At 50.5% G+C, this 27,276-nt stretch overlaps 1 protein-coding gene across 3 annotated transcripts in view; it reads right to left on the bottom strand.

The window, feature by feature from the left end:
* The window catches only part of ADAMTS7 (ADAM metallopeptidase with thrombospondin type 1 motif 7), a 57,721-nt gene extending 31,560 nt beyond the window's left edge, over window positions 1-26,161 (bottom strand). For all 3 annotated transcript variants that reach the window (XM_032624320.1, XM_032624321.1, XM_032624322.1), the window contains exons 1-8: window positions 25,841-26,161; window positions 17,768-18,123; window positions 15,669-15,834; window positions 14,328-14,524; window positions 9,330-9,413; window positions 8,859-8,983; window positions 5,457-5,606; window positions 4,168-4,311 (exon numbers count right to left, since the gene is read on the bottom strand). In XM_032624320.1, coding sequence (XP_032480211.1) covers window positions 4,168-4,311; window positions 5,457-5,606; window positions 8,859-8,983; window positions 9,330-9,413; window positions 14,328-14,524; window positions 15,669-15,834; window positions 17,768-18,123; window positions 25,841-25,940 — 1,322 coding nt within the window. In that variant the 5' untranslated portion in view covers window positions 25,941-26,161. The remainder of the gene's footprint in view (window positions 1-4,167; window positions 4,312-5,456; window positions 5,607-8,858; window positions 8,984-9,329; window positions 9,414-14,327; window positions 14,525-15,668; window positions 15,835-17,767; window positions 18,124-25,840) is intronic.
* Window positions 26,162-27,276: the final 1,115 nt, after the last annotated feature.

Here is a 27,276-nt window from a genome sequence, read left to right as displayed (position 1 = left end):
CAGGACCAGATGGTTTCATAGGCAAATTCTACCGAACACACAAAGAAGAACTTATACTGATCCTTCTCAAACTCTTCCAAAAGACTGAAGAGGAAGAAAAACTCCCAAAGACATTCTATGAAGCCACCATCATCCTGATACCAAAACCAGACAAACACACTACCAAAAAAGAAAATTACAGGCCAGTATCTTTGATGAATATAGATGCAAAAATTCTCAACAAAATATTAGCAAACCAAAACCAACAACACATAAAAAATGCCATACACCAGAACCAAGTTGGATTCAACCCAGGGTCACAGTGATGTTTCAACATATGCAAATCAACCAATGTGATACACCACATCAACAAAAGACAAAAACCACATGATCATCTCAATAGATGCAGAAAAAGCATTTGATAAAATTCAACATCCATTCATGATAAAAAAAAAACCTTGCAAAAGTGGGTATAGAAGGAACATGTCTTGACATAATAAAAGCTATTTATGACAAACCCACAGCCAATATAATACTCAATGGTGAAAAGGTGAAAGCCTTCCTACTAAAATCTGGAACAGGACAAGGATATCTACTCTCACCACTTCTATTCAATATAGTACTGGAAGTCCTAGCCAAAGCAATCAGACAAGAAAAATAAAAGGTACTCAAATTCAGAGGGAAGAGGTAAATCTGTCATTATCTGCAGATGACATGATATTATATATAGAAAACCCAAAAGACTCCACACAAAAACTACTAGAACTGATAAACGAATTCAGCAAGGTAGCAGGATACAAGACTAACATACAGAAATTGGTTGCATTTCTTTACACTAACAATGAAATATCAAAAAGGGAATGTAAACAAATAATTCCTTTTAAAACCACATCAAAAAAATAAAATACTTAGGAATAAACCTCACCAAGGAGGTGAAAGACTTATATGATGAAAACTACAAAACATTAGTAAAGGAAATTGAAGATGATTCAAAGAAATGGAAAGACAGCCCATGCTCTTGGATTGGAAGAATATTGTTAAAATGGCCAGCCTAATACCCAAAGCAATCTACAGATTTAATGTGATACTTATCAAATTACCCATGACATTCTTCACAGAACTAGAACAAAAAATCCCAAAACTGATGTGGAACCATAAATGACCCAAAACTGCCAAAGCAATCCTGAGGAAAAAGAACAATGCTGAAGGGACTTCCCTGGTGGTCTAGTGGTTAAGACTTCGCCTTCCAAAGCAGGGGGTGCGGGGTGGGGAGTTAAGATCCCACATGCCTCGCGGCCAAAAAACCAGAACACAAAACAGAAGCAATATTGTAACAAATTCAATGAAGACTTTAAAAATGGTCCACATCAAAAAAAAAAGAAAATCTTAAAAAAAAAAAAAAAAAAAGTAACAAAGCTGGAAGCATAACCCTCCCAGGCTCCAGAAAATACGACAAAGCTACAGTAATCAAAACAGCATGGTACTGGCACAAAAACAGACATATGGATCAGTGGAACAGAATAGAGAGCCCAGAAATAAACCCACACACCTAAGTTCAGTTAATCTTCAACAAAGGAGGCAAGAGTATACAATGGGGAAAAGACAGTCTCTTCAGCAAGTGTTGTTGGAAAAGTTGGACAGCCACATGCAAATCAACGAAATTAGAACGCACCTTCTCCCCATACACAAAAATAAACTCAAAATGGCTTAAATACTGAAATATAAGACATGACACCATAAAACTCCTAGAAGAGAACATAGGTAAAACAGTCTCTGACATAAATTATACCAATGTTTTCTTAGGTCAGTCTCCAAGGTAATAGAAATAAAAGCAAAAATAAACAAATAAATGAAATAATGCCATTTGTAGCAACATGGATGTACCTAGAGATTATTATACTAAGCAAAGTAAGTCAGGAAAAGAAAGACAAATACCGTATGACACCACTTATATGGGGAATCTAAAATACAACACAAATGAACATATCTACAAAACAGAAACAAACTCACAGACATGGAGAACAGACTTGTGGTTGCCAAGGGGGAGGGGGCATGGGGAGGGAAAGATTGGGAGTTTGGGATTAGCAGATGCAAACTATTACATATAAAATGGATAAACAACAAGGTCCTATTGTATAGCACAGGGAACTATATTCAATATCCTATGATAAAACATAAGGGAAAAGAATATGAAAAAGAATATTTTATATATATATATAACTGAATCACTTTGCTGTACAGCAGAAATGAACACACTTTAAATCAACTATATTTTAATAACATTAAAAAAAACAGTATGGTACTGGCACAAAAACAGACACACAGAGCAATGGAACAGAATAGGCAGCCTAGAAATAAACCCACGCACTTATGGTCAATTAATCTATGACAAAGGAGGCAAGAATATACAATGGAGAAAAGACAGTCTCTTCAATAAGTGGTGCTGGGAAAACTGGACAGCTACATGTAAAAAAATGAAATTAGAACAAGTTTTCTCAAACCATATACAAAAAATAAAGTCAAAATGGATTAAGGACCTAAACATAATACCGGCAACCATAAAAATCCCAGAAGAAAACATAGGCAGAACACTCTTTGACATAAATGGTAGCAATATTTTTTTGGATCCATCTCCTAAAGCAAAGGAAATAAAAATAAACAAATGGGACCTAATTAGACTTAAAAGCTATTGCACAGTGAAGGAAACTATCAACAAAATGAAGAGACAACCTACTGAATGGGAGAAAATATTTGCAAGATACGACTGACAAGGAGTTAATATCCAAAGTATTTAAACAGCTCATACAACTCAACATCAAAAAAAAATAACCAGATTAAAAAATGGGCCGAAGACCTGAACATTTTTCCAAAGAAGACATACAGATGCCCAACAGGCACTTGAAAAGATGCTGAACATCATTAATCATCAGAGAGATGCAAATCAAAACTATGAGATATCACCTCGCACCTGTCAGAATGTCTATCATCAAAAAGAACACAAATAACAAATGCTGGTATAGACATGGAGAAAAGAGAACCCTTGTACACTGTTGGTGGGAATGTAAATTGGTACAGCCACTGTGGAAAACAGTATGGCTCAAAAAAAGAAAAGCAGAACTACCATGTGACCCAGAAATTCCACTCCTGGGTATATATGAGAAAAAAATGAAAACACTAATTTGAAACGATACATGCAAACCAATGTTCACAGCAGCATTGTTTACAACAGCCAAGATACAGAAACAACCTAAGTGTCCATCAACAGATGAATGGATAAAGAAGATGTGGTATATGTATACAATGGAATACTACTCAGCCATAAAAAAGAATGAAATAATGCCATTTGCAGCAACATGGATGGACTTGAAGAATATAATGCTTAGAGAAATAAGTCAGACAAAGAAAGACAAATACTGTATGATATCACTCATATGAGGAATCTAAAAAATAAAACAAACTAGTGAATACAATAAAAAAGAATCAGACTCAGATACAGAGAACAAACTAGTGGTTACCAGTGGGAAGAGGGAAGGGAGGAGGGGCAAGATAGGGACAGGGGATTAAGAAGTACAAACTACTATGTACAAAATAAATAAACTACGAGGATATATTGCACAGCACAGGAAATATAGCCAATATTTTATAACTATAAATGGAATATAACTTTAAAAATTGTGAATCACTGTTGTACACCTGAAACTTATATAATACGGTACCATCAACTACACCTCAATTAAAAAAAAAAAAAACTTGGGCTAATCATTTAAATTTTTAAGTTTGTCTTTATTTAGAACATTAACTAGCAAATAAAAATATAACATAGCGAATCAAGAGGACACAAAAGAAAGGAAAAGCTTTATATTTCATTGCCTTTAAGGGCACTTGCTTCCCTGCTTTTCACTGGACCCTTCCGGTCACATGGCCAGCCCTGTACCTCCTCCAGCTTCCTTTCCTATTCTGCTTTGGCTCCTGTAGCATCACTTAATATCCTGCCGTTCTCTGAAAATTATCCCACACTGCTCATGTCCTCGTGCCTTTGCCCATGCCTCTTCTACCAGGAATACCACTCTTCTCCCTTCTATACATCTGTGAACTCCTGCTTATCCTCCAAGGTGCTGTCTGCATCTCCCCGGTCACACCCTGATCTCAGGGGCTCAGACAAGGCCCAGGGCTCGGGGAGGGACTTACTCAAGGAACCTGGTGATGTACTCGCGGCTGCAGCGGGACCAGGTGAGAGGCGCAGCGTCGTACAGGAGCTGTGGAGACATGATGAAAGGCCGTTTCCCAACGGGTTCACAGTCATTGCCGCTTCCGTCATGCTGAATGCCAAAACTGTGTGAGAGCACAGGCCCCAGGGGCGAGTGAGCTGGTGGGAAGCCACCAGGCCGCCCCTCCCTCAGAGGTCTGCAAAGTGCTGGGTCCTGGCTCCCAGGCCTGGCTCTGCCACCAAACCACTGTGTGGCCTGGGGAAAGTCATATCCCATCTCTGAGACTCAGTTTCCTTAAGGTAAAACGTGGGTGTGCTAACTAGTGTCCCACGGGGCCCTCTGCCAGGTGCACCAGCCTGAGCCTGAACTAAGCACCAGGGACACGGGGCAGCCCGGCTCCTGCAATGAGCTGGCCAACAACGGCAAGCCAGGTGGCGTGCGTGGGGCCCACTGTGGCCCCTGCAACCTCACTGGTGCCAAGAACAGTCTGACAGAGTTCCTGCCACCCCTCAAGTCCTGTCTCAAGGCTGTGCAGTGGAGTTAGGGAGTCTGAGCTCCTGCACCACAGGAAAAGTCTCAAGACCATCCTTGGGAAAGACATGAGAAAAATTACCTTTGCTGAGCACTTACTATGTGCCAGGCACCATACTAAGCACTGTGAGAAACATTATCTCTCTCAGCCCTCAGGGATGACCCAACACTTCGGACCAACAGAGCTCTCTGTGAGCCTGCCCTCATTGGCTCCCAGACATCTAAGACTGCCATATTCACAGCTAAACTGTCTGGGCACAGAGGGCCAAGGGTACGGGCCATGCCTAGGCATAATAGCCTCATGTGGAGGTGTCCAACAGAGGGAGCCTTGGACATCACTGAATCCAACCCCCTCAATCAACAGGGAATACACAGAGGCCCAGAGAGGGCAGGGAACTTGCCTAGGGTCACAGAGCGATTAGGAGCAGGGGGTTGGCAGGGACTAAGAGTAAGAAATGCAAAGCACTGAGGGCAACAGGGAGGGACAAAGGCCTATGGTGACTTTCTGGCCCATCTCAACCCCACTTCAAATAAGACTCACCCCTCTCCTAACAGGGAAGCGGCCTGTTTGTGGGGTGGGGACAGTGCCAAGGATAGCAATGTGGTCAGGCTGGGCTCATTCCTCAAGGCAGGGCTCCCTTCCCTGGGATTGTGTGGGCCATCGGCTTGGCTGTCTGGTGCCCACAGGTTGGGAGGTGAGGTCGGGTTCTTAGTGTGGCAGTGGGGTTGGCAGGGTACCTGTGCCCGAGCTCGTGGGCCACGGTGAAGGCCAGGGGCAGGCCCGTGTCCTCATTGATGCTGCAGCTGCGGTGAGGCTGGCACATGCCCGCCACGTGGGACAGGCCCAGGGTCTCGCAGGGCTGGTTCATGGCGGCACACAGGTCCTTCCTGCACATGCAGAGAGAAGGGGTCCTCAGGCTGACTTGGCCAGAAGCCAGGCCCACCCAAGCTGACAGGGCTAGGGAGGGGCCCCTGCTGACACTGAGGGAGGTTGGGAGTGAAAAGGATGTCCCTGCCATCGCTCCGAGACCAGCGCAGGAGCCATTTGGGAAGCAGGTGCCCTCGTTCACCCAGGACACCTATCTGGGCCTGGGGAGTAGACCCATGCACAATTTGGGTTACTACCCCAGCAAGGGTGCTGACAGAAGCTGCCGGAGCTCAGCAAAGGGAAATAACTCCACCTCAAGTTCAAAAACACTGCCTCTCATAGAGGGAACTTTCCTCAACATAATAAAGGCCATATATGACAAGCCCACAGCCAACATCATCCCCAATGGTGAAAAACTGAAAGCAATTCCACTAAGATCAGGAACAAGACAAGGTTGCCCACTCTCACCACTCTTATTCAACATAGTTTTGGAAGTTTCAGCCACAGCAATCAGAGAAGAAAAGGAAATAAAAGGAATTCAAATCAGAAAAGAAGAAGTAAAGCTGTCACTGTTTGCAGATGACATGATACTATACATAGAGAATCCTAAAGATGCTACCAGAGAACTACTAGAGCTAATCAATGAATTTGGTAAAGTAGCAGGATACAAAATTAATGGACAGAAATCTCTGGCATTCCTATACACTAATGATGAAAACTCTGAAAGTGAAATCAAGAAAACACTCCCATTTACCATTGCAACAAAAAGAATAAAATATCTAGGAATAAACCTACCTAAGGAGACAAAAGACCTGTATGCAGAAAATTATAAGACACTGATGAAAGACATTAAAGATGATACAAATAGATGGAGAGATATACCATGTTCTTGGATTGGAAGAATCAACATTGTGAAAATGACTCTACTACCCAAAGCAATCTACAGATTCAATGCAATCCCTATCAAACTACCACTGCCATTTTTCACAGAAGTAGAACAAAAAATTTCACAATTTGTATGGAAACACAAAAGACCCCAAATAGCCAAAGCAATCTTGAGAACAAAAAATGGAGCTGGAGGAATCAGGCTCCCTGACTTCAGACTATACTACAAAGCTACAGTAATCAAGACAGTATTGTACTGGCACAAAAACAGAAAGATAGATCAATGGAACAGGATAGGAAGCCCAGAGATAAACCCACGCACATATGGTCACCTTATCTTTGATAAAGGAGGCAGGAATGTACAGTGGAGAAAGGACAGCCTCTTCAATTAAGTGGTGCTGGGAAAACTGGACAGGTACATGTAAAAGTATGAGATTAGATCACTCCCTAACACCATACACAAAAATAAGCTCAAAATGGATTAAAGACCTAAATGTAAGGCCAGAAACTATCAAACTCTTAGAGGAAAACATAGGCAGAACACTCTATGACATAAATCACAGCAAGATCCTTTTTGACCCACCTCCTAGACAAATGGTAATAAAAACAAAAATAAACAAATGGGACCTAATGAAACTTCAAAGCTTTTGCACAGCAAAGGAAACCATAAACAAGACCAAAAGACAACCCTCAGAATGGGAGAAAATATTTGCAATGAAGCAACTGACAAAGGATTAATTTCCAAAATTTACAAGCAGCTCATGCAGCTCAATAACAAAAAACCAAACAACCCAATCCAAAAATGGGCAGAAGACCTAAATAGACGTTTCTCCAAAGAAGATATACAGACTGCCAACAAACACGTGAAAGAATGCTCAACATCATTAATCATTAGAGAAATGCAAATCAAAACTACAATGAGATATCATCTCACACCACTCAGAATGGCCATCATCAAAAAATCTAGAAACAATAAATGCTGGAGAGGGTGTGGAGAAAAGGGAACACTCTTGCACTGCTGGTGGGAATGTGAATTGGTTCAGTCACTATGGAGAACAGTATGGAGGTTCCTTAAAAAACTACAAATAGAACTACCATATGACCCAGCAATCCCACTACTGGACATATACCCTGAGAAAACCAAAATTCTAAGAGTCATGTACCAAAATGTTCATTGCAGCTCTATTTACAATAGCCTGGAGATGGAAACAACCTAAGTGTCCATCATCGGATGAATGGATAAAGAAGATGTGGCACATATATACAATGGAATATTACTCAGCCATAAAAAGAAACGAAATTGAGCTATTTGTAATGTGGTGGATAGACCTAGAGTCTGTCATACAGAGTGAAGTAAGTCAGAAAGAGAAAGACAAATACCGTATGCTAACACATATATATGGAATTTAAGAAAAAAATAAATGTCATGAAGAACCTAGGGGTAAGACAGGAATAAAGACACAGACCTACCGGAGAATGGACTTGAGGATATAGGGAGGGGGAAGGGTGAGCTGTGACAAAGCGAGAGAGAGGCATGGACATATACACTAACAAACGTAAGGTAGATAGCTAGTGGGAAGCAGCCGCATAGCACAGGGAGATCAGCTCGGTGCTTTGTGACCGCCTGGAGGGGTGGGATAGGGAGGGTGGGAGGGAGGGAGACGCAAAAGGGAAGAGATATGGGAACATATGTATATGTATAACTGATTCACCTTGTTATAAAGCAGAAACTAACACACCACTGTAAAGCAATTATACCCCAATAAAGATGTTAAAAAAAAACCCAAAAAAAAAACACTGCCTCTGAACCGATAAAGAGTTGTCAGAGGTTGGGGTCATGTTGAAGGGGGGTGGTGTGTAAGATTTTCTGGTTATAAAGGAGTTGCACAAGAGATCCTTCTAATAGAACCATTCTCTATCTAGACAGTGGCAGTGGATACAGAAATTTACACATGTGATAAAATTGCATAGGACTTAATACACACACACACACACACACACACACACACACACCCAAACAAGTAAGTGCATGTAAAACTAATGAAACCTGAATAAGTCTGTGGATCATATCACCGTCAATTTCCTGGTTGGGATATAACTACAGTTATGCCAGATGTTACCACTGTGGGGAACTGGATGAAGTATAGATGGTACTTCCCTGTATTATTTCTGACAACTGCATGGAATGCACAATTATTCCAAAATAAAAAGATCTCCCCCAGTACTGCTGGAATCCAGTCTTGGGTCAAAGGTGTGAAAACCCTCCTCAAAATGAGGCTCCCTGAGAGCAGGGCTGTGTCTGCCCACCCTGAGGGTCAGGTAGCACCTCCCGCCCACGCAAGCTCTACCGGTCACACCTACGGCCCAGCCCCTCACAGTGGCGGTACCTGGTGAGCAGGATGGCGGTGTCGTGGTGCAGCGGGTGGGCGTCCCTTTTCATGTTGATATTTTTCTGCCACTTGCAGAAGCTCCTCAGGGTGTTGTCTGCGTGGTGAGTGATCTTTAGGTCCTCCTGGGGGCAGAGAGCGTGGCCACTCAAGCCTAGCCCTGAGCTCTGAAGGGTCAGGCCAAATTCTCCTTCACATGAAGGCGGGAGACAGAGGCCCAGAGGTGGCAGTGGGAAGACAAGCAGGCAGGCCCCCAGTCCAGCCTCCAGTCTGACAACCCCGCCTACAGGCACGTGCCAGACGGGACCTAAGAGAGGGTCAGCCAGGGACTGGGGGTGACAGATGATGCTGCTTGGGTCAAGGAGGCCCTCGCTGTGCCCCTCCACATGAGGCAGCTCAGGCAAGTGGCAGGAGGGCCCTGGCAGATGATGCCCATCCCAGGGGGCAGTGTGGGGCCACGTGACTTCTCACCTCCTCATCTTCCAGCAGGACCAAGCGCACGACGGTGATGTGGATGGGGTTCCCGATGCTGGGGTCGTGAAACAGGCCGGCCACCTGCCCAAGAGATAAGGGTCAGGCTGTCACCTTGGATACAGGATATGGGCAGCCTCTGCCCACCTCAAGGGGTGCACACCCAAGTTCACACAATGGGGAGCTCACCAGTGCATGCATCCCATACATGAACGTGCCCACACCTGTACACACACTTCCCCAACCAGCAACTGCAGAACCTGGGGAGGACGAGAGGGCCTCCCAGCACCCGGCCATTCCTGGCACCAGTTTCGGATCCTACTCCCCAGCTCACACCTCCAAATGCTGGCTTTTTGGCCCATCTCAGGGCCCTAACCTGCCCTGGCTGGGACAGCCCTGCAGCCCCCTCCTGCCCTGAGGACGCCAGGACCAGCATCCCAGGAGTGAGCCCTCCCATGAGGCGTGACCTGGGCACGGCCTGGGGGAGGGGTGGAGGCAGGCAGAGGCCCATCTTCCCTGGGGCTGAGAGCCATGGGGCCACGAGGGCAGGTGTGTGTGCCTCTCAGAGGCCCCCGTAGCTACAAGGGCGGCTCCACACTCAGCCCCAAGACAGAAGGCCATCCCCAAAGATGGACAGTGTGCCAAGGTGCTGGGAAATGGGGGTTAAAGCTATCTGCTCTTTTAAAGCTCCCTCAGAACAAGAAAGGGGCCAGCCCACAACTGGGGACAGTTGTCAAGGTCCCAGCAGGCAGAGATGTCAGGACACACCAGTTGTGAGTTGGCTTCTAGCAATTCCATCAAGAAAAATAATATTCAAATAGGAATGGACAAAACACACACTGTTAAGAGGGCAAAAAGCCCCTGATAATGGGGATGAATTACACTGTCAGAGCCCAAGGTCAGGAACGGTGAAGACAGTGATGCAACGTGTCTCTGTGCCCTCCATGCACGTGCTGGAGCTGGGAGCCCCTCTGCACTGCCTTCTTCCACCACATCAGCCAGTTCTGCCTCCTAAATTCTATCCTCTAGCCCACTGCAGCCTTGCACCCCAGTCATCTGTCTCCGAAATGCAAACCCAATCACCCTATGCCCTTGCTTAAAGCAATGAGTGGGTCTTCACTACCCACACATAAGGAATACAGGCCTGTGCGGCATACAGGCCTGTGTGATCTGGCCCCTGCCCACCTCTATGGCCTCACTCCCCCCCTCAAACCCCCTCACTCCTGGCTCCAACCACGCTGGCTTTCTCTCAGAATCCCATGATCCTTCCTACCACAGGGCCTTTGCAGATGCTGTGCCCTCAGCCTGGAACACCTTCCCAAGTTATCTCTCACCCTCTCTGAGCTCTCACCCCTCCATCATGTCTTTTGGGGAGCCTTTATTCTACCCGACACTCCCAAACCACCATGAACTTGTCCTTCCTAGTACCCCCTCCATCACACCTTCATATTCATCAGGGTGACGGCTTCATTAACGTCTCTCTCCCATTCCAGACCATAAGCTCCATGAGCGCAACGTCTGTGTGGACTCCCTCTTAACAGCCCCAGTGATCTGTCCAGTACCTGGCACATGATGGACTCAAGAAACAGCTGTGGAATGAATGAATCTTGAGCACTTGCTAAGTTTTTCCAACGCGTTATTTCATTTAAAAAAAAAAAAAACAGTGAAAAATGAAAAGAATACCCCGGAGAGAGTCAGATTAAAAGAACAAGTCTTTCCTAGTCGACATGCAGGTGGAGCCCAGAGGAGCCCCTGAGGGTCTGCTAAGACCTGTCCCAACAACTAGCCCAGCCCATATCCTGAGTTAGCGCTGGGATAGCTTCCCGTCACCACAAAGCCCCACCCCCAGCACATATAACACCTCTCACTGTCCCCCAAGAAGTATGGAGGTGAAACAGATGCTGGGAGGGACTAGAGGGTGGCAGAGTCATTACTTGTTGACCAGATCAACCAATGAGTGTCTGTTTATGGCCTGAGGTCAGTGTGGTTGTCTAGATAAACAATACCTAGGGAAGACAAGCCCTGCTCTGGTGCAGGCCTGGAGAGCAAGCCAGGGTGGGCAGTATTCATGAGAGTAAGATCTGGGGGTTACAGGTGACCACAAGCTCCCAATGAGCTGACAGTATGACATGAGCCACTCAAAAAGGGCCTGTGACCTCACAGGACATGAATAGAATTGAGGGCGCAAAGTTGGGTTGGGGGGACCTCTCTTGCTATGCTTGGAAGAGACCCACCTGAGCTCCCGGGCTCAGACCTGGGTCTGGCACAGAGAGGACACTGACAGATTGGAACCTGCAGGAGGCCCTGGTAGAGGAGTTAGCTGTCCTGAAGGTGGCTGTGGGGCCAAAGGGCAGATGCTAAAGCAGCCACAAAAGCAGCAGCAACACTGACCGAGCCTAGCACACACAGTCCTCATGCTGGGAGCGTCACATGCCTTATCTCACTTAACCTTCTTACTTCTCAGGCAGGCATAACCATCCCCACCTTACAGATGGAGTAACGAGGCTCAAAGAGAGGCTGAATAGGGAATCAGAACCCAGATCTGACTGCATCAAAGTTTCTGCTCTTACTTCTTAAGTTTGGAAAGCGCTGCCTGCCTCCTCTCTGAGGGATTCTCAATGCCTATAGCTTTGGAGGCTCTGAGAAGTCCTGCAGTAAAGTCTGTGTTCCTTTTTTTTAACCCTGTGTTGCCAAACTTTTTCAACAGCGCCATCTTTCTTCACAGAACACTTGTAGCATCCCTTGGAACAAGTACTCCCTGGAATATTCTTTGAGAAATGCTACAATGAGATACAGCTTCCCCAGCATGGGATCCTATTCTTATGTATCCATCACCTCATCCTTGGTACAGAGCTGGCACTCATCACATCAGCGTTACAGAACTGCTTCAGAGGGAAAAGAGGGTAAGTTCTCCCCATCCACACCACCCTGTTCCCCCATCCTTCCAGCACACTCTGGCCACCACAGCTACCCAGCTGTCCCTCTCTGGGGCAGGCTGAGGGGCAGAGAGGACAGACTGGGACTCTGGAAGCAGATACATCTGACCTCTGGTCCCAGCTCTGCCACTCACTAGCTGTGTGACCTTGAGCAAGCCCCTTGGCCTCGCTGAACCTTTGTTCCTTCAACTATGAAATGGGGTTGAGGCTTAGCTGAGGCAGTGAGTTTGGAGCACTGGACAATCAGCAGGTGTTCAGAAGGCTCCAGCCCTAACACACGGTCCAGCCCTCCTCGGAGGCTGGCTACATGCCCGCCCATGCCCCTGCCATCTCCTGGAGTCTCCCTATCAGGTATCTAGCACTGTTAGGCTCATAGGTGCCCCGACTCTGTTCTGACCAATGCTGGACTCGCCAGCTTGGGAAAACCTGATACTGTCCAGAGCAGGTGACTATGAGAGCCAGACCCTCCCTCCTCCAGGGTGGGGCTCACAACATAAATGTGTGCGTCCTGTGAGCCTGGACAGGGAGGCAAGAAGGGGCCCCGCTTTGGGGCCAAATCCTTGACCCCTGGCACACAGGGGATGTCACAGGGGAGCCTGGAGGGCCCAGTACCTGCCCACATAGAACACTCAGAAAAAATGAGGCAAATAAACCCAGCTAACCATTGGTGGCTCCAGCCAAGCTCCTGGGCCTCCTTCAGGCTGAGCCCCTGAGTGGAGGATCTCATGGCCTGGGAACCTGACCTTGCCCACCCCGAGCCCAGAAGCCAGGCCCTGCTGTCCAGCAACAGTCCCTCCTGAACCCTGGTCTTTAGTGGTTTGTCTCCCTGGGCAGACAAGGCTAAATAGAAGCTTGGCTGGGTCTTAGAGCCCTCAAGTGCCAGGCAGAAGGCTATGGCCTTTATTCCATAAGGAGGAGGGAGCCAACATGGGTGGCCAAGTCGGGCAGGAACCGGCCCAGAGCTGAGCTTGCCAATGCAGACTGAAGTAGTGGGGGCATGGTGGCCACAGACGGCGCCCCTTTCTTTCTCTGACCCCAGGCCTCATGGCGATGAAAGGGGTGGCCAGACCTTCGATGATCCAGAGCGCACTTCCTTTAATGTTGCAGGGAGTGTGAGGCTGGCACGGGAGGAAGTCACAGCACATGACACTGGCCACATCAGCAGCTGAGCACACTGTGCTGAGAACCTCACCTGTTCTCAGTCACCCAGCCCAGGAGGAAAACAGTGTTGTTCAGTGGGTGGCCTGCTAAGAATGCCAAAGGCAGAGATCTTTTCTCCCGGGGGCCCTGAGGCCTCCCACCTGCACACCCAGGGCAGCAGCAGGGAGGGACTGGTTGGCACTACAGGAGCAGGAATCACCAGCTCCAGCCTGCCACAGTGCCCCAGGTGGGACCTGGGAGACCTAGGCTCCTGTTCAGCTCTGTCTTGCCTCGCTTGTGACCTGGGCAAGTCACTCACCCTCCCGGGGCCTAGTTATCTCAACTGTCCCATGGCGTCAAGAGCAGTATGACAATGCTGTAAGGTACTATTGTCATCCCCAGTTCACAGGTGGGCAAGCTGAGGCTAAGACAGGTAATGTGGCTTGCCCAAGGTCACCGGCTAGTAGAACACAGAACTGTACAGATCCTTCTAACTCTGCTGTGTGCTGATGTCTCCGGCAGGGGCTGGTCTGATTGGTCATTTCCATGTCCCCAGCGACCAGCACAGGTCCCGGCACAGAGGAGGGAGGTTTGTTCAGAGTGGTGTGGATGGGTCAACCAGTCTACGAGCTCCCTTAGCCTCCCCTCCACCAGCTCTGGTCCTGGCAGGGGGTGGAGGCTGCTGAGCCAATGGGGTGGAATGACACTCAGTGGTGTCCTCACAGCAGCCCCAAAGGCCCCACCTCTGCCCAGGCTCTCTCCTAGTGACTCCTTGTGGGGCCTTCCATCCCCTCCTGGACTTAGGAGCTGGAGGCTTATACCTCCTGCTTGGGGCCTGGGGTACACCCACCCTTTGTACCTCAACACCACCATCCCCTGGCAGCCCTCGCCACCCCCCACACACCACCCGCGGCAGCCTCACCATGTTCATGATGGTCAGCACGTAGCTCTCGACATTTGGCTGCCCGTGGTACTCCACCATTTTAGCATCAGCTACCACCAGGGTCTCCACCCACTTCTCTTTGCTGACCGAGCGCTGGTGTAGACGCCTTGGCCGCTGCTGCCGCCACTGCTGCCGCTGCTCCCAACGCTCCCGCCGGGGCTCCAGCTCCGGGGACTCTGTGGGCCCCAGACGGGCTGTGGGTTAGCTGCCAGTAGACTGGCCCAGGGCACACGTCTCAAGGGCCTTTCCCCAGTGAGCTCTCTCTGGGTCAGTGGGAACAGTGCTGGGATCAGAGGCAAAAGGCCTGGACTCCCATCATGGCTTTGCCCCAGACCTGTGCTGTGTGACCCTGACCTGGTCACTTCCCTTCTCTGATCCTGGGGGATGCCTGACTACAAATAGATAAGTTGATCAGCCTCACAGAGTGACTTCGGGGGGCTAAAGAAATGGTGGCTATGAACACAGTAAAGCACTGTGTCCGCGAGGCGAGCTCCTAAGCCCCTAACTCCCCACGCTGATCCCTCCCGCGCCGGGGGGTAAATACATCCCAGCACATGCAGATCTCCCGGCCTAACCCCCAGCCTGGGGAGGCTGACCAAGACCCCAGCAAGCTGACCCCACGGGGGACCTGCCCCACTGACCCAGGCTGCCCCCAGATCAGAAGAGGAAGCACATCTATGAAGCTGGGGAAACTGAGGGCGAGAAGCATGCCTCTTTGGATATCTGTTCCAGCAAAGAGAGTCCCTGAGCTGTGGGCAGCTTGTGAGGTTGGAGCAGTCCCCAAACCCCAGCAGCCCTTAGCAGGCAGCTCCTTACAGAGACTGGCCGGCACTGACTGTAGCCACTCTGCAGAAGAGGTGCTGGGTGCCACACTCTAGGTCTCCAAAATGGAAGTCAGTTATCCTGGGGTGCGACCACCGTGGGGAGGGGAGGGAGCTTCCTGGCTAGCTGTCCTGCTGGGGTTGGGTATGGCCCGGCCTCGCCCGGACACTCGAAGAATAGTTGGCACAGCTGGAGGTGCCCCAGGCAGTGAGTGGGGAGGGGCAGGGAGAGGCAGAGACGGAGCCCTGAGGTGGGGAGACGGATGAGCTGACAGTGAGAGGTGCCAGTCCAGGGCATGGGCGGGGGCAGGCCTGAGAGGCAGAGGCCTCAGGCCCGTGGCACATTTGGAGGGCACAGGCTATGATGATGTGTCTGTCGGTCTGTGTCCCTTTGGTCTAACAGGAGCTGGGCATGGAGGTGTTGACAGAGGTTTCTAGAAGGCCCCTCCATGCCCCCAGACCCATCCCCTACCCCAGAGCTGGTAGCAGAGAAGCATACCTTTCACCCCACAGGTGCCTGGAGCCCTGAGGTCCCCCGGCTCTGCCCACCTCTCAGGGGCTTGGCGCTTGTATACCACGTGCGGCTGAGCGCGGCCAGGGCGGGCTGGGACACCGTCCAGGGGCTCAATGAAGTAGTCCTCGTTGGAGAGCTGGAACACACCTTTCTGGGAAAGAAGCACCAGGGTCACTTGGGGAGGGCTGGCACTCAGCTGCTCTTCCCACCCATCCCAGAGTCCTGTCCTGCCCAGCGGAGCCCACCACCCAAACTGACCCTGACACACTGTGCTTTCCTCCCTCTGGGCCTTTGTTCACTTTGTACCCTCTGCCTGGAATGTCCTTCCTTACAGCTTCACCCAGCCAAAGGCTTCTAGGCTAAGCTCAGAAGCCACCAGCCTAGCAAGCTGCTCCATACACCCACCCTACCCCTTAGCCCATAAGAAGCAAGAAGTGGGTCTGCATCTCCTGCATCCCCAAAGAAAAGCAGGAATTACAATTAAAAGCTTAACATCAAGAAGAAAAAAAAAAGTCCTGGGGATGTAATGTACAGCATGGTGACTATAGTTAATACTGTATTGTGTATTTGGAAGTTGCAAAGAAAGATCTTAAAAGTTCTCATCACAAGAAAAAAAACTATACGTACATAAATTTGTAACTAGACTTATTGTGATCATTTCACAACACATAGGTGTCAAATTGTTGTCTGAAACTAATATTTCAATGATATCTCAATAAAAAGAAAGAAATTTGATCACAGAAAGAAAGAAAGAAAGAAAGAAAGAAAGAAAGAAAGAAAGAAAGAAATGTGTCTGCTTCCGAATCTAACGAGATGTCCACAGAGATGCCCACTGCCACGAGGACATCCTTGTCCCTGGTCCCAGGGTCTGCCAGGGAAGGAAAGCTGGCAGGGATGTCTTGGTCATGTCCGCTGGTATTCAGAGAGGCCAGAGGAAGGAGGGGCCTTGGTAAGTATCTTTGAGCAGCCCACCACCTCCTGGGGAAGCTCAGGACTCCAACACGGAAGAAGGTTTTACCTCCCTTGGACCTCCCTCACTGGCTCCAAGTCGGCCAGTTGCGTCACTCAGGGCCAGAGAACCTGGAGCGCTAGACAGTACATCATCAGCTCTAGGGGCTGGAGGCCTGGGTTGAATGCAGACTCCACCACTGGATACCTGGGTGACCTTGGGCAAGTTCTCTGAGCCTGCTTCCTCATTTGTAAAATGGGAATGATGCACCTGTCGCTCAGGCTCAACAAGATTAATCAACTACATGGAAAGGGAGGGGCACAGACTGGGTAAATGAGACTTTCCCAGGCATATGGGCTCTCAAAGGCCCAGATACCCTAGAGTCTGTGAGGTGGGCTGTATTAGGCCCTGCCCTGCCACAGCCCATGGCTTTTCCTGAGCAATCTGAGCTGAGGCTCCCCCCCACCAACAGTGGATGGCTGAGAATGTGCAGCCCTCCAACTCCTCCCACACCCCACGCTTGGGAGCTGGGAGCAGAAAGGGGCCCTATCCTGCGTAGAGTGGAGCTGCTCTAACTGGGCACTCAAGCAACGGGAGGCAATTAGGGCTGCAGGCAGTAGCCAGCATCACCTCAACCCAGAAAAACCTGGAGGTTGAGGCCTGCTCTCATCACCCCCTGAGGCAAGGTAAAGGTGAGGAAGCCTGTCCTGGAGAATAGCAGCCTAAAGGGTGGGGGCCGCGGAGGGAAACAAAGTCATAACTGATCCCCCGAAGAAGAGGGATTCAGCGGCTTTCTAAGTTAGTCTACACACACCACAAACAGTGGTTCTCAAAGTGGGGTGTCTGGACCTGCAGCTTCAACACTATCTGAGAAATTGCCAGAAATTCAGATTTTGCTACCCGCTCCCCCCCCCACCAAGGTACACTGGGTTTTTAACAAGGCCTGGGTGACTCTGGCTCGCATTAAAGTTTGAGAACTGCTAGAGAACAAAGAGGCCTGCGTTGTCCACCCCATTTTACAGGTGTGAATACTGAGGCTGGGAGAGGAAAATCCAACAGGCCGAACTTAGCAGCAGGTCCGTGGCCAGGCCGGGGGCAGCCCTGCGTCCCGCCAGCGCACCGTGCGCACACTCACCAGGCCGTCGCAGGCGCTGATGGCTGCCAGGCCGCCCTCGAGCTCAGGGTCCTGCACCTCGCCGAGCAGGTGGCAGGCGGGGGCGTGGGCCCGGATGTGCGCGCGGCCCAGGCCGCCGCGCCGCCGAGTCTCGCTCACGAAGCCGGGCGCCAGCAGGTGCGAATTGGCTGTCAGGTTGAAGCGCAGCTCCCGGCCCAGGTACTGCAGCTCGTAGAAGGCGGGGGCGGCGGGGCGCGCGGACACGTCCCTCTTACGCAGCGCGCGCGGCCACAGCTCGTAGGACAGGAAGGAGCCCCCCGCGTCCACGCGCACCGGGTGCACGATGTCCAACGCTGCCCGGCCCTCGGCGGTGTGCTCTGCAGAGAGAAGAGCCGGACCGGAGTGGGGAGCGGCCGAGAGGGCGGCTGAAGTCTGAGCGCCGGGACTCAAACACCCACCACCTGTGCTATTTCACCTCTCCGTGCCTAGATGGCTCCCTCTAGGTTATTGGGATAACCTCTTAACAGGTTTCCCTGCTTCCGCGATTGCCCGTGTGGCATCCCTCTCCCCTAGTCTTCTTTCAGCGTAGCAGTCACAGGGATTCGTTCCAAATCAGTCAGATCATGGCCCTCCTCTGCTCCAAACCCTGCAGTGGCTTCCAGCTCACACACAGCAGGAGATAGAGTTATGGCGATGGCCTGTGAGGCTTTAGGCAAGGTTACCGCTCCAATCTCATCTCTGCTACACTTCCCGAGTTCCCTCCACTCGGCCACTGGCCTCCTTGCTGTTCCTCAGTCAGACATGCTCCTGCCTCAGGATTTCGCTGTGCTATTCCCTCCACCGGGAACACGCGAACCTCAGTGTTCCATCTGACTAAACCCCTCACTTCTTTTCAAGTCATTCTTCAAAGCTCTCCTCACTTTATTTTAAAATTGCAACTCCCTGGCTCTCCTTATTCCCCCTTCCCTGCTTTATTTTTCCCCATAGCACTTCTGACATACTGTATCACTTAATATCTTCATTCTTCTTCCTATTTTTCTTTCTCCATCTCATCCCAGTGTGAACTCTAGGAGGGCAAGAATCTTCATAGTCTTTGCTGAAGTGTTTAAGTGCCAGAGTATCTGGAAACTAGTAGTTTCTCAGTAAATGTTTGTGTACAATCTGTAGAATGGGGATAATTACTTACACTTTGGGAGCTGAGGATTAAATGAACTGAACTGCTCCACATATAGCCTGGCCCACTGACTGAACATGATGGCAAGTATGATTAGTATGACTATTAGCCTAATGGATTTTTTTTTAAGTGCCTGAGGGTTCTGCACACATCTCCAGGTCTCCTGAGATGGGGAGTCAAAGAAGGACCACCCAGGTAGGGCTCCCTAGCCCCTCATCACTACCACTTCAGCAGAGCAGCTCTAGTTTATTTCTTTCACATTTAAGAGTTTGAATGAAAATGTTCCAGGGCTGCAAAACTTCCGCAGACTTCTGCTCAGGCCCTTGCCATTTGCAGAATCCTCTCCTAGTCATTCTGTCTGCTTGGATTTCCCAGTAAGCCTTCATTCTTAACCTTTTTTTGCCATGGACTCTTTCTCAGAAAAATGTTTTTAAATGTATAAGATTAAATATACCAAGAAATGGATTATATTGAAATACAGTTGTCAAAATAATTTAAAAAGTAGATGTGAAATTATGTGCTCCTTTAGTAATGCACTAAACAAGATCTAATGGCAAATTTAACAACTATGGTGATTTAGAAGTAGTGATAAAATGTCAACCTTATTTCAAGATACCTGCAACTGTATTGAGATAAAATATTTTGCTTTTCCTATTGGTAGCAAAATCACAGATACTGCCAACACTATTGTGATTTGTTGCTAATATTTATAATTGAAGGAAATGCTACATTTCACTTCAAGGTTACAAAAATTAAAGATGTAATATATTCCCATCCAAGGTCATGGATCCTCTGAATTCTACCCAGGTCTCTATGGCTGCAGATCCAGGTTAGGACACCTGCAGTAGAGTCCCCAGATTGTTTCTGGAGAATGCAAAGAGACATTCAGAGAAGTGCAGAGACTGGCTTAAAGCCACACGGCGAGAGTAATAAAGTCTCCCAAATGGCTTCAATCTCTCAGTAACATCGTTCTACATTCAGCAGTCCGTCCCTTGCTGGGCCTCAGTTTCCCCTTCGCCAACGTACGGAGTTGGACCAGATCAAGTTTTTCAAACTATTTTGGCCACCAGACCTAGTCTTCAAAAGAAATCTCATGTGGACACATACACACATAAGAGCAGCACTGCTAGGGGTGCGCGGGAACCCCAGGGCTGGTACTCTTGTTCCCCCTTTTCCTTCTCTGCAGTTCCCAGGCTCTGAGGTACAGGTAGGAAACTGGCCCATGTGAAGTGTCTCCCAGCTTCAGGTCCTGCCCAGATCAACTGGCTTTATGCTCAGCTCCTGGGATCCTGGCTGCTCGTGACAATAACCCCTCGAGGCCACAAGAATGCCTGAGTGCCCTGCAGCTGTCCCACAGGGCTCTCTGTGTGGCCACTGCTGGGGCTGGAAGGGAAGCCAAGCCCAGCCTGAAGCTCCATCCAGGCCAGGCCGCAGAAACCCAAACTGCCCTCCAATCTGTCTCCTGTCAAACCACGTGTAAAGCGCCCTGCACACGCCAGTGGTGTGCCCCCCTGCTGAGGACATCACCCGCGGCCCACAACTGCCCCAGCAGGCCAGCCATCAGGGCATGGCCCTCTAAGAGCATGCTCCGAGCGAGGCAGGGTGGGCTGCGGTGACTTGCCGTGTGGCTCTGGACAAATTTTCCCTGTCTCTGAGTTTCAGGAAGGCACCAGTGCAAGGATTTTCCAGACATCTCAGATGAGAATTTGTTAAAAACAAATTCCCAGGCCCTGCCCCAGATCCACTGAATCAGCATCTCCAGGAAACAGGACTGGGAAGCTGTGGGGTTTGTTAAAAAAATTTTTTTAACATCTTTATTGGAGTATAATTGCTTTACAATGGTGTGTTAGTTTCTGCTGTATAATAAAGTGAATCAGCTATACATATATCCCCATATCTCTTCCCTCTTGCGTCTCCCTCCCACCCTCCCTATCCCACCCCTTTAGGTGGTCACAAAGCACCGAGCTGATCTCCCTGTGCTATGCAGCTGCTTCCCACTAGCTATCTATTTTACATTTGGTAGTGTATATAAGTCCATGCCACTCTCTCACTTCGTCCCAGCTTCCCCTTCCCCCTCCCCGTGTCCTCAAGTCCATTGGAAGCTGTGTTTTTACCAAGAGCCTCAGGAGACCGTGATCATCAGGGAAGTTAGGAAATTCCTCACTGGAAGTGAACCTGGCTGAACATCAGCAGTACCTGGAGAGCTCTGAAAAACTGCAGCTGTGCAGGACCCAGCCCAGAGATTCCGATTCCATAGGTCCAGGGCTCTGAGGCCCCAGAATCTGTATTTTTTCTGTATTTTTCTAAACCTTTGGGGATTCTGTTGTAACCATTTCAGGGCTGGCATTTGAAAGCCACTGGGCTGGATAATTGAAGGAGACTTCTTGCTCTGACATCCTAATAAGGGCATTTGGGATGGCAACTCCACAACCACAGCCGGCAGACTTGTTTTTTGTTTGTCAGCGTATTGACTTGGGGGGGTGGCGTGGTTTGTTGGGCTGGCAAAAATGTTGGAAAGTATTTAATCAGTTGCTAGTGTTTAAAAAAATCACATAATTTTGTATAAAAATCTCCATTTTCAGCTTAAAGTCTTATCATCCATCCCTGTCAGGCCTAAATTCACACTTGTCAAAAGTGGCCCTTTAGAGAGGGCCTGTGCTCCCCCATCTGCCTCAGTCTCTACCACTCCCTATGGTGTTCTCAACACTGTAGCTAAATATAGCTTTGCCCTCAGCTTCACACTTGTCTTTCATTCAGTAAAGAACTGAATCTCTAACAAAAATGGGAAAACAAGGGGTGGGCCAAGAAGCCCCATGTTTCGAGAAAAATGTCTTCCCACCAGCCTTGTTATGTTACCTGCCTGGTCCATCCCTCAGAATAGAGAAATGGGTGCAGGGCACTCGTGATCCTTACCCCTGGCACAGTGCTGAGAAGGTCCAAGAGAGGAGAGGGGATACCCCACAGATGGACGGGGATGAAGAAAATCTTCGTTAAAGGGGCACATGTGAAATGTCCCTTGACATACAGGTACGTATTTAAGCGTGAAGATGGGGAGGGCATCTTGGTGGTGGACACCATGTGGTAGACCCCCAGAGAAGTAGGAAAAAGCCAGGGGTGAGGGGAACAAGCAGTAAGAAGCTTGGCCCAGGTGTGTGTTTTGTGAAATGAGAGACAATGGAGTGACAAAATAATGCACTGTCAAAAGTATGGGCTTTAAACATGGGAAGACCCAGGTTCAGGTGCCAACTTGGCCACTTAATAGTTGTGTGGCCTAGACAGTCACTTAAGCTTGCTGAGCCTCAGTTTCCTCAACTGCTCAGAGAATCCAGGTCAGAAAACTTAAGGAGGGTCACAGGGCAAATAGACGGAGAATAAGACAACAGCCACACTCCAAGGCTTTGTTTTAAATGAGTATTAACAGCAGTTCCCAGGGCATGAACCATCACAGGCAACGCTGCTAAAGACAAGCTGAAGGTCTGGGAGTGCTGACGCGAACCAGCCATGAAGTGCTCAGTATGCCAGAAAAACGAAAGCTACATGGCATACTTCTAGGCAACAGCAGTGTCCTCAAACGTGTGTGGGTGGGAGAGGGCAGTATGTATGTGGCTGGGGAATTGGAACCACTGGGGAGAAATGGTTCCAAGAGCTCAACAGTGTCCCTGGGGAGGGATCCATGACCTCGGGGTCATGCGGTCCTGTTGACAATCCCTGCTCCAGACCTTGGGAAATTATTGCAAGACAGAAATTCAGGTGATTTATAAAGAAGCATCCTCTTAAGTTCAGAAATGTAATGGGGCTAAGTAGAAATATGCTGCAGGTGAAAGGCATTAGAATTAATGTGCTCTAGAGACAGAGTGCCTGGGTTTGAATTTGCAGCTCTGCCACCTACAGCTGTGAGGCCATGGGTAAATTACTCAGCTGCACAGTCTCGGCCCTTCCATCTGTAAAATGGGTATGATAATAATCATACCTTAGGTTGTGTAAGAATTCAATGAGTTAATACGTAAGTGCTTAGTACAGTAGATAACATATAGCAAATGTGAACTGAGTTATGACTGAAAATTAACAAGAGAAGTTCTAAGGTATACTTAGCTATTTCTTGAAAAACCTGTTTTATCTCTTTGCCTAATGGTGTAATAAAATATTTTTTAATCAAAAATTTAAAAATACTTACAGGATGTTACCACTTTTACTGCAATAATTTTCATCTTCTTGTTTTGTTCTGCATTCATTTTCAATAGTCAATTTGTATTGTTTTGCCATTAAAATATTTTTAAATGAGGACAGAGTGAGTTAAAAAATAAACAACTCTTTCAACGTCTCCGACAGCTGACCCCTGGTAGCAACAGTGATGGCTGAACCTACCACCACCCAGTGCCAGCAAAGGGTAATTGCAGGTTCCGGTCTCTGGTTTGTGGGTGCATCAGAGCTGAGCCAACAGAGCTAAATCTACAGCAGGATGGGAGCAGGGACTACTAGTGGTTTATGGCTGAGACTGTCCTGCCAGGGTGTGATTGGACGGAGTTCCTGCCACAATGGGTGTTGAATACTTTGAATATCACCCCTAGGTGACAGAACTGTCACTTTGGAGCTTTTCCCAAAGAAATGCCAACATGGTGTTTACCCTCACCTCCTTATCGAGTACCTGAGTTACAATCCAGCCCTTCAAATGACCCACAGTTCATGCCAAAGAGAAAAAATAACCAGGGTGTGTGTGTGTGTGTGTGTGTGTGTGTGTGTGTGACACACACACCCTCCTCCTTGAGTCTGTCCTCACTTGCCTGCAAGTACATGTGTGCACACACACATAGAGCTCACATGTGTGATACAGTGTTTTGGTGGCCCCTGCTCCAGTCCCAGCAATCCTAACAAGTCCTTGGTTTGTCACAAGTGAGCCCAAGATAAGTTCTCTGGCCTGAAAGAAGGTAGCATTCGGTGGGCAGGGGCCCCGGTCTACATCCCAGGCAAGTCCAGAGAAAATGACAAAGCTCAGCAGCCTCAGGACCAGGGATCCTGATCAGAAGCAGACTGGGGAGAGCCCCATGCTACGTATCAACGGGAGTACTAGAGACAGACACTCACCTTGAAGGGGGACCCAGATTAGATAGGAGGGGTGCCTGCCTCGCTCCACCCTAAATGGCAGGTTCAAGTTACAGGACACACCAAGGACTCCCTGATCTTACTGGGTCTGCCTGGCAGATTAATAAAAATCACGGCCACCGTGTGGTAGGCTCTCTGGTCTGTGCAAAACAATCACATTTAGCATCTCACTTAATTCTCACAAAAACCCTTGGAGGTAGATACCATTATCCCCATTTAACAAAATGGGCAAGCTCATACATGTGTCTGGTCTGCAGTAGAAGTAAAGGGGACCCTGACCACAGGGGACTCCCCCACCCCACGTTTCTCCCACAGCTGCCAGGGGGCCTGGACCCAAGTTCAGGCTCGGGGGCAGTTCCTTGGGGTAACCACTTTCCTGCTCCCTCATCCCCATCACCTGGTTCTTCCTCATGGGTCCCCAGCTCTGGACAGAAGGAAAACACAGGCTTTACCCAAGTAGCCCAGGAGTCCAAACCAGCAGGTCACTCTCCTCTCTGAACCTCTTTCCTCATTTATAAAAGGACTTTCCATCACACACCTTGCAGAGTTGCTGTGGAGCTGATGAGAAATAAGAACTAGGGAGGCTGGCACATGGTATTTCTCATTAGATGTTTGCTCTATCCCTTACACATTGCTGCTAGATAGGGAGCCTCCTCCCTAAAACACTGCCTTCATCAGCTGCTCCCCTCAACGGCTCCCCCAACCTCCAAGATCTGGTTTAAATGTCCCCTACGTTCCGGCCCATATGCTTTTCTAGCCTCACAACCACAATCCCTCTGCTGGGGAGGCAGGTCTCCCCCAGGCCCAGCACGCAGGCCTAATCTAGCCACCTCCCTCCACCAAGCCCAGCCGGGATGCACCCCCACCCCCAACACGTACCCTTCCAGCCCATCCAAAGTTCATCCATCCTTCCAGTCCCTCCAAGCTCAGGCCCCTCCTCTCCTACAAAGCCTTCCCGTCTGCCTCGCCAGAACGGCTCTCCCCACTACTCGACCCGCCCCCATCAGACCAGGAGCTCCCTGAGGGGCAGGCCAGGGGTCCTCTACACCCTCTGTTCCTAAATTCCCAGGCCGTCTACTCCGGACGCTCCAGGAGCTCCGCGGCCCGGCGGTCGGCGGCGGACGGCGGCGGAGCAAGATTCTGGACACGGGCCAGAGGCTCGTCGGAGGCCAGCCGGCCGGGGCGGGGAGAGCCAAGCCCAGGGCTGGGGAAAGAAGCTCCTTCTCCCCGCTCCACTCCAGGCGCCTTCACACTTGGGGGAGGGGGAGGCAGGAAGCGCAAGGACCGCGGGAGACCCGGCCCGGGGAGCCGCCGAGGGCCGGTAGGCACCTAGAGGCGGTGGGTAGGGGCCGGGGCGGGAGCGCGGCGGAGGACCGCGTAGACCTGCGACCCCGAGCCCCCGTCCGCATCACCCTGGCCAGCCTGCTTTCCAGACGAGGCGCACTGAGGAGGGCGAGAAGCTGAATCCATCGCGTGAAGCCACGCTCCGTCCAGTTCCTCCGACGAGAGATCCCCGGGAGAGTCAGACGCGCTCTGCGGTACCCGAGGTGGGGAAACTGGAGCCCGAAGAGCGTGTAAGAGGATCTTTCCGGCTACAGGCAAGGTGGGTAACGGAGTCGCGGGCCAGGGAAGGCTCCCTGGAGGCGCGGTTTCGCGGCCCCAACCCCACCCCTGTCACTAACACCAGGGGGCGCGACAGCTCCAGGCAGAACCTGGCGGGCACAGGGTCTTGCAGAGGTGAGAAGGGGCTAAACCGAGGCTGGGGAAGCGGGGAGGGGTGGCAGGGCCGGCCGGCCGGCCGGGGCGGGGCGACCACCCACCTGGTACAGATCCGTGGGCGCCGGGCGCCAGAGCGCAGAGGAACAGGAGGAGTGGGCGCAGCAGCAGCGCGGGGCTGCGGGGATTCGGGCCGCCGGGCATGGCCGGTGCCGGGCGGCCGCCGGGCGATCCCGCGCGCACACTATTCGTCTCGTCCGCTCGCTGCCCGGTCCCGGGTCCGGCTCAGGACATGCCCGACCCGCGTGCAGCTCCCGGCGTCCCGGGCCCGGACTCCGGCCCGGCGGGCGGCTACGCTCAGTCCGCTGGCAACAAAGGCTGCAGAGCCCGCCCCCTCGGCCGGCAGCGGAGGCAAAGAAAAGACCGGAGAGTGAGAAAGAGAGAAAGAAAGAAAGGGAGGGAGGGAGAGAAGTCGCCGGCCCCCGCCCCGCCCCTCGGGCTCCTTCCTCCGCCCCCGGCCCGCCCTCCAGCTCCGGCTCGGCCTCGCCCCGCCCTGGCCCCGCCCTCGCGGGCCACTCGGGGCCGGTGCCGGCGGCCCACCGCTCTAGGGCGGAGCTGGGGCAGGGAGCTGGTAGCGCCCCCAGACGGCCGCTTGGCCGCCCACCGGGCCGAGGGCGCCCTCTGGCGGTGGAGCCGAGCAGGCCCCTCCCGACCTGAGCACCCCAAGGCCCCCCAAAGAATCTGGAATTTCTGGAATTTCTGCCTTGTCCCTAAACTGTGCTCGAGGAGGCGCCCTTCGGTGTGCTCCCTGGGCTAGGCAGGCCTGCCCTTCTGAGGAAAAGGGACACGGAGCCCTCCCGAGGGTCCAGGGTCTCGAAAGCCAGGTGGAGAGAGAGGCCCAGACTCTTCCCAAGTGGGCAGCTGTTTCCCACGAGGGGCGGGGTCTCTCAATTCCTCATGTCCAGACTCCTTTCCAAGTGTGTTTGCCTGGAGGAAAGCAAAGCATTCGGCCCACGGGCTGGAGCCCACAGACTCTCAGCAGGGGCCCCCTGGGAGCTTGGAGGCCAGCCAACCCCAGCCTCACATCCTCCGCTGCAAACACAGGCCATCTGTCCTTCCGTGGCCGCAGCCCTGATCCTGGCTTCCTGCTCCCTCCCCCGATGCTCCCAGGAGCCCCCGCCCCTGTCAAGGAGCACTCCCACCCTCCACCTCCTGCTTCACTAAACCTGGTCGACCTCTTGTTCCTCAGGACAGTGGTGGCCCGCTTTCTTCCCCTGGCCAGCCTTTGTGTAGCCACCCCCCTGCCTTCTGCTGCCCACATACCTCCTCCCTGTTCAATCTCACATGCACTTTCCCTCATTCCTGGAAGCTCCCTCTGGCTCCTTCACCCCAAGCCCTGCTGCCCTCCTGGGGGACCCATGTAGCATATGGCTACAGAATTCCTTGACCTCCTCATCTCTAATGACCCTTCCCTGCACTTTAGCCACCAGCCCTCACCGCCACAGCCTGGGCTACATCATCCCCAACTGCCCACTCTGAA

The sequence above is a fragment of the Phocoena sinus genome, chromosome 2, assembly GCF_008692025.1.
Source record: "Phocoena sinus isolate mPhoSin1 chromosome 2, mPhoSin1.pri, whole genome shotgun sequence".
In the NCBI taxonomy this organism is placed as follows: domain Eukaryota; kingdom Metazoa; phylum Chordata; class Mammalia; order Artiodactyla; family Phocoenidae; genus Phocoena; species Phocoena sinus.
Note: the sequence above shows the minus strand (reverse complement) of the source record. Positions and strands in the feature narration are given on the sequence as shown.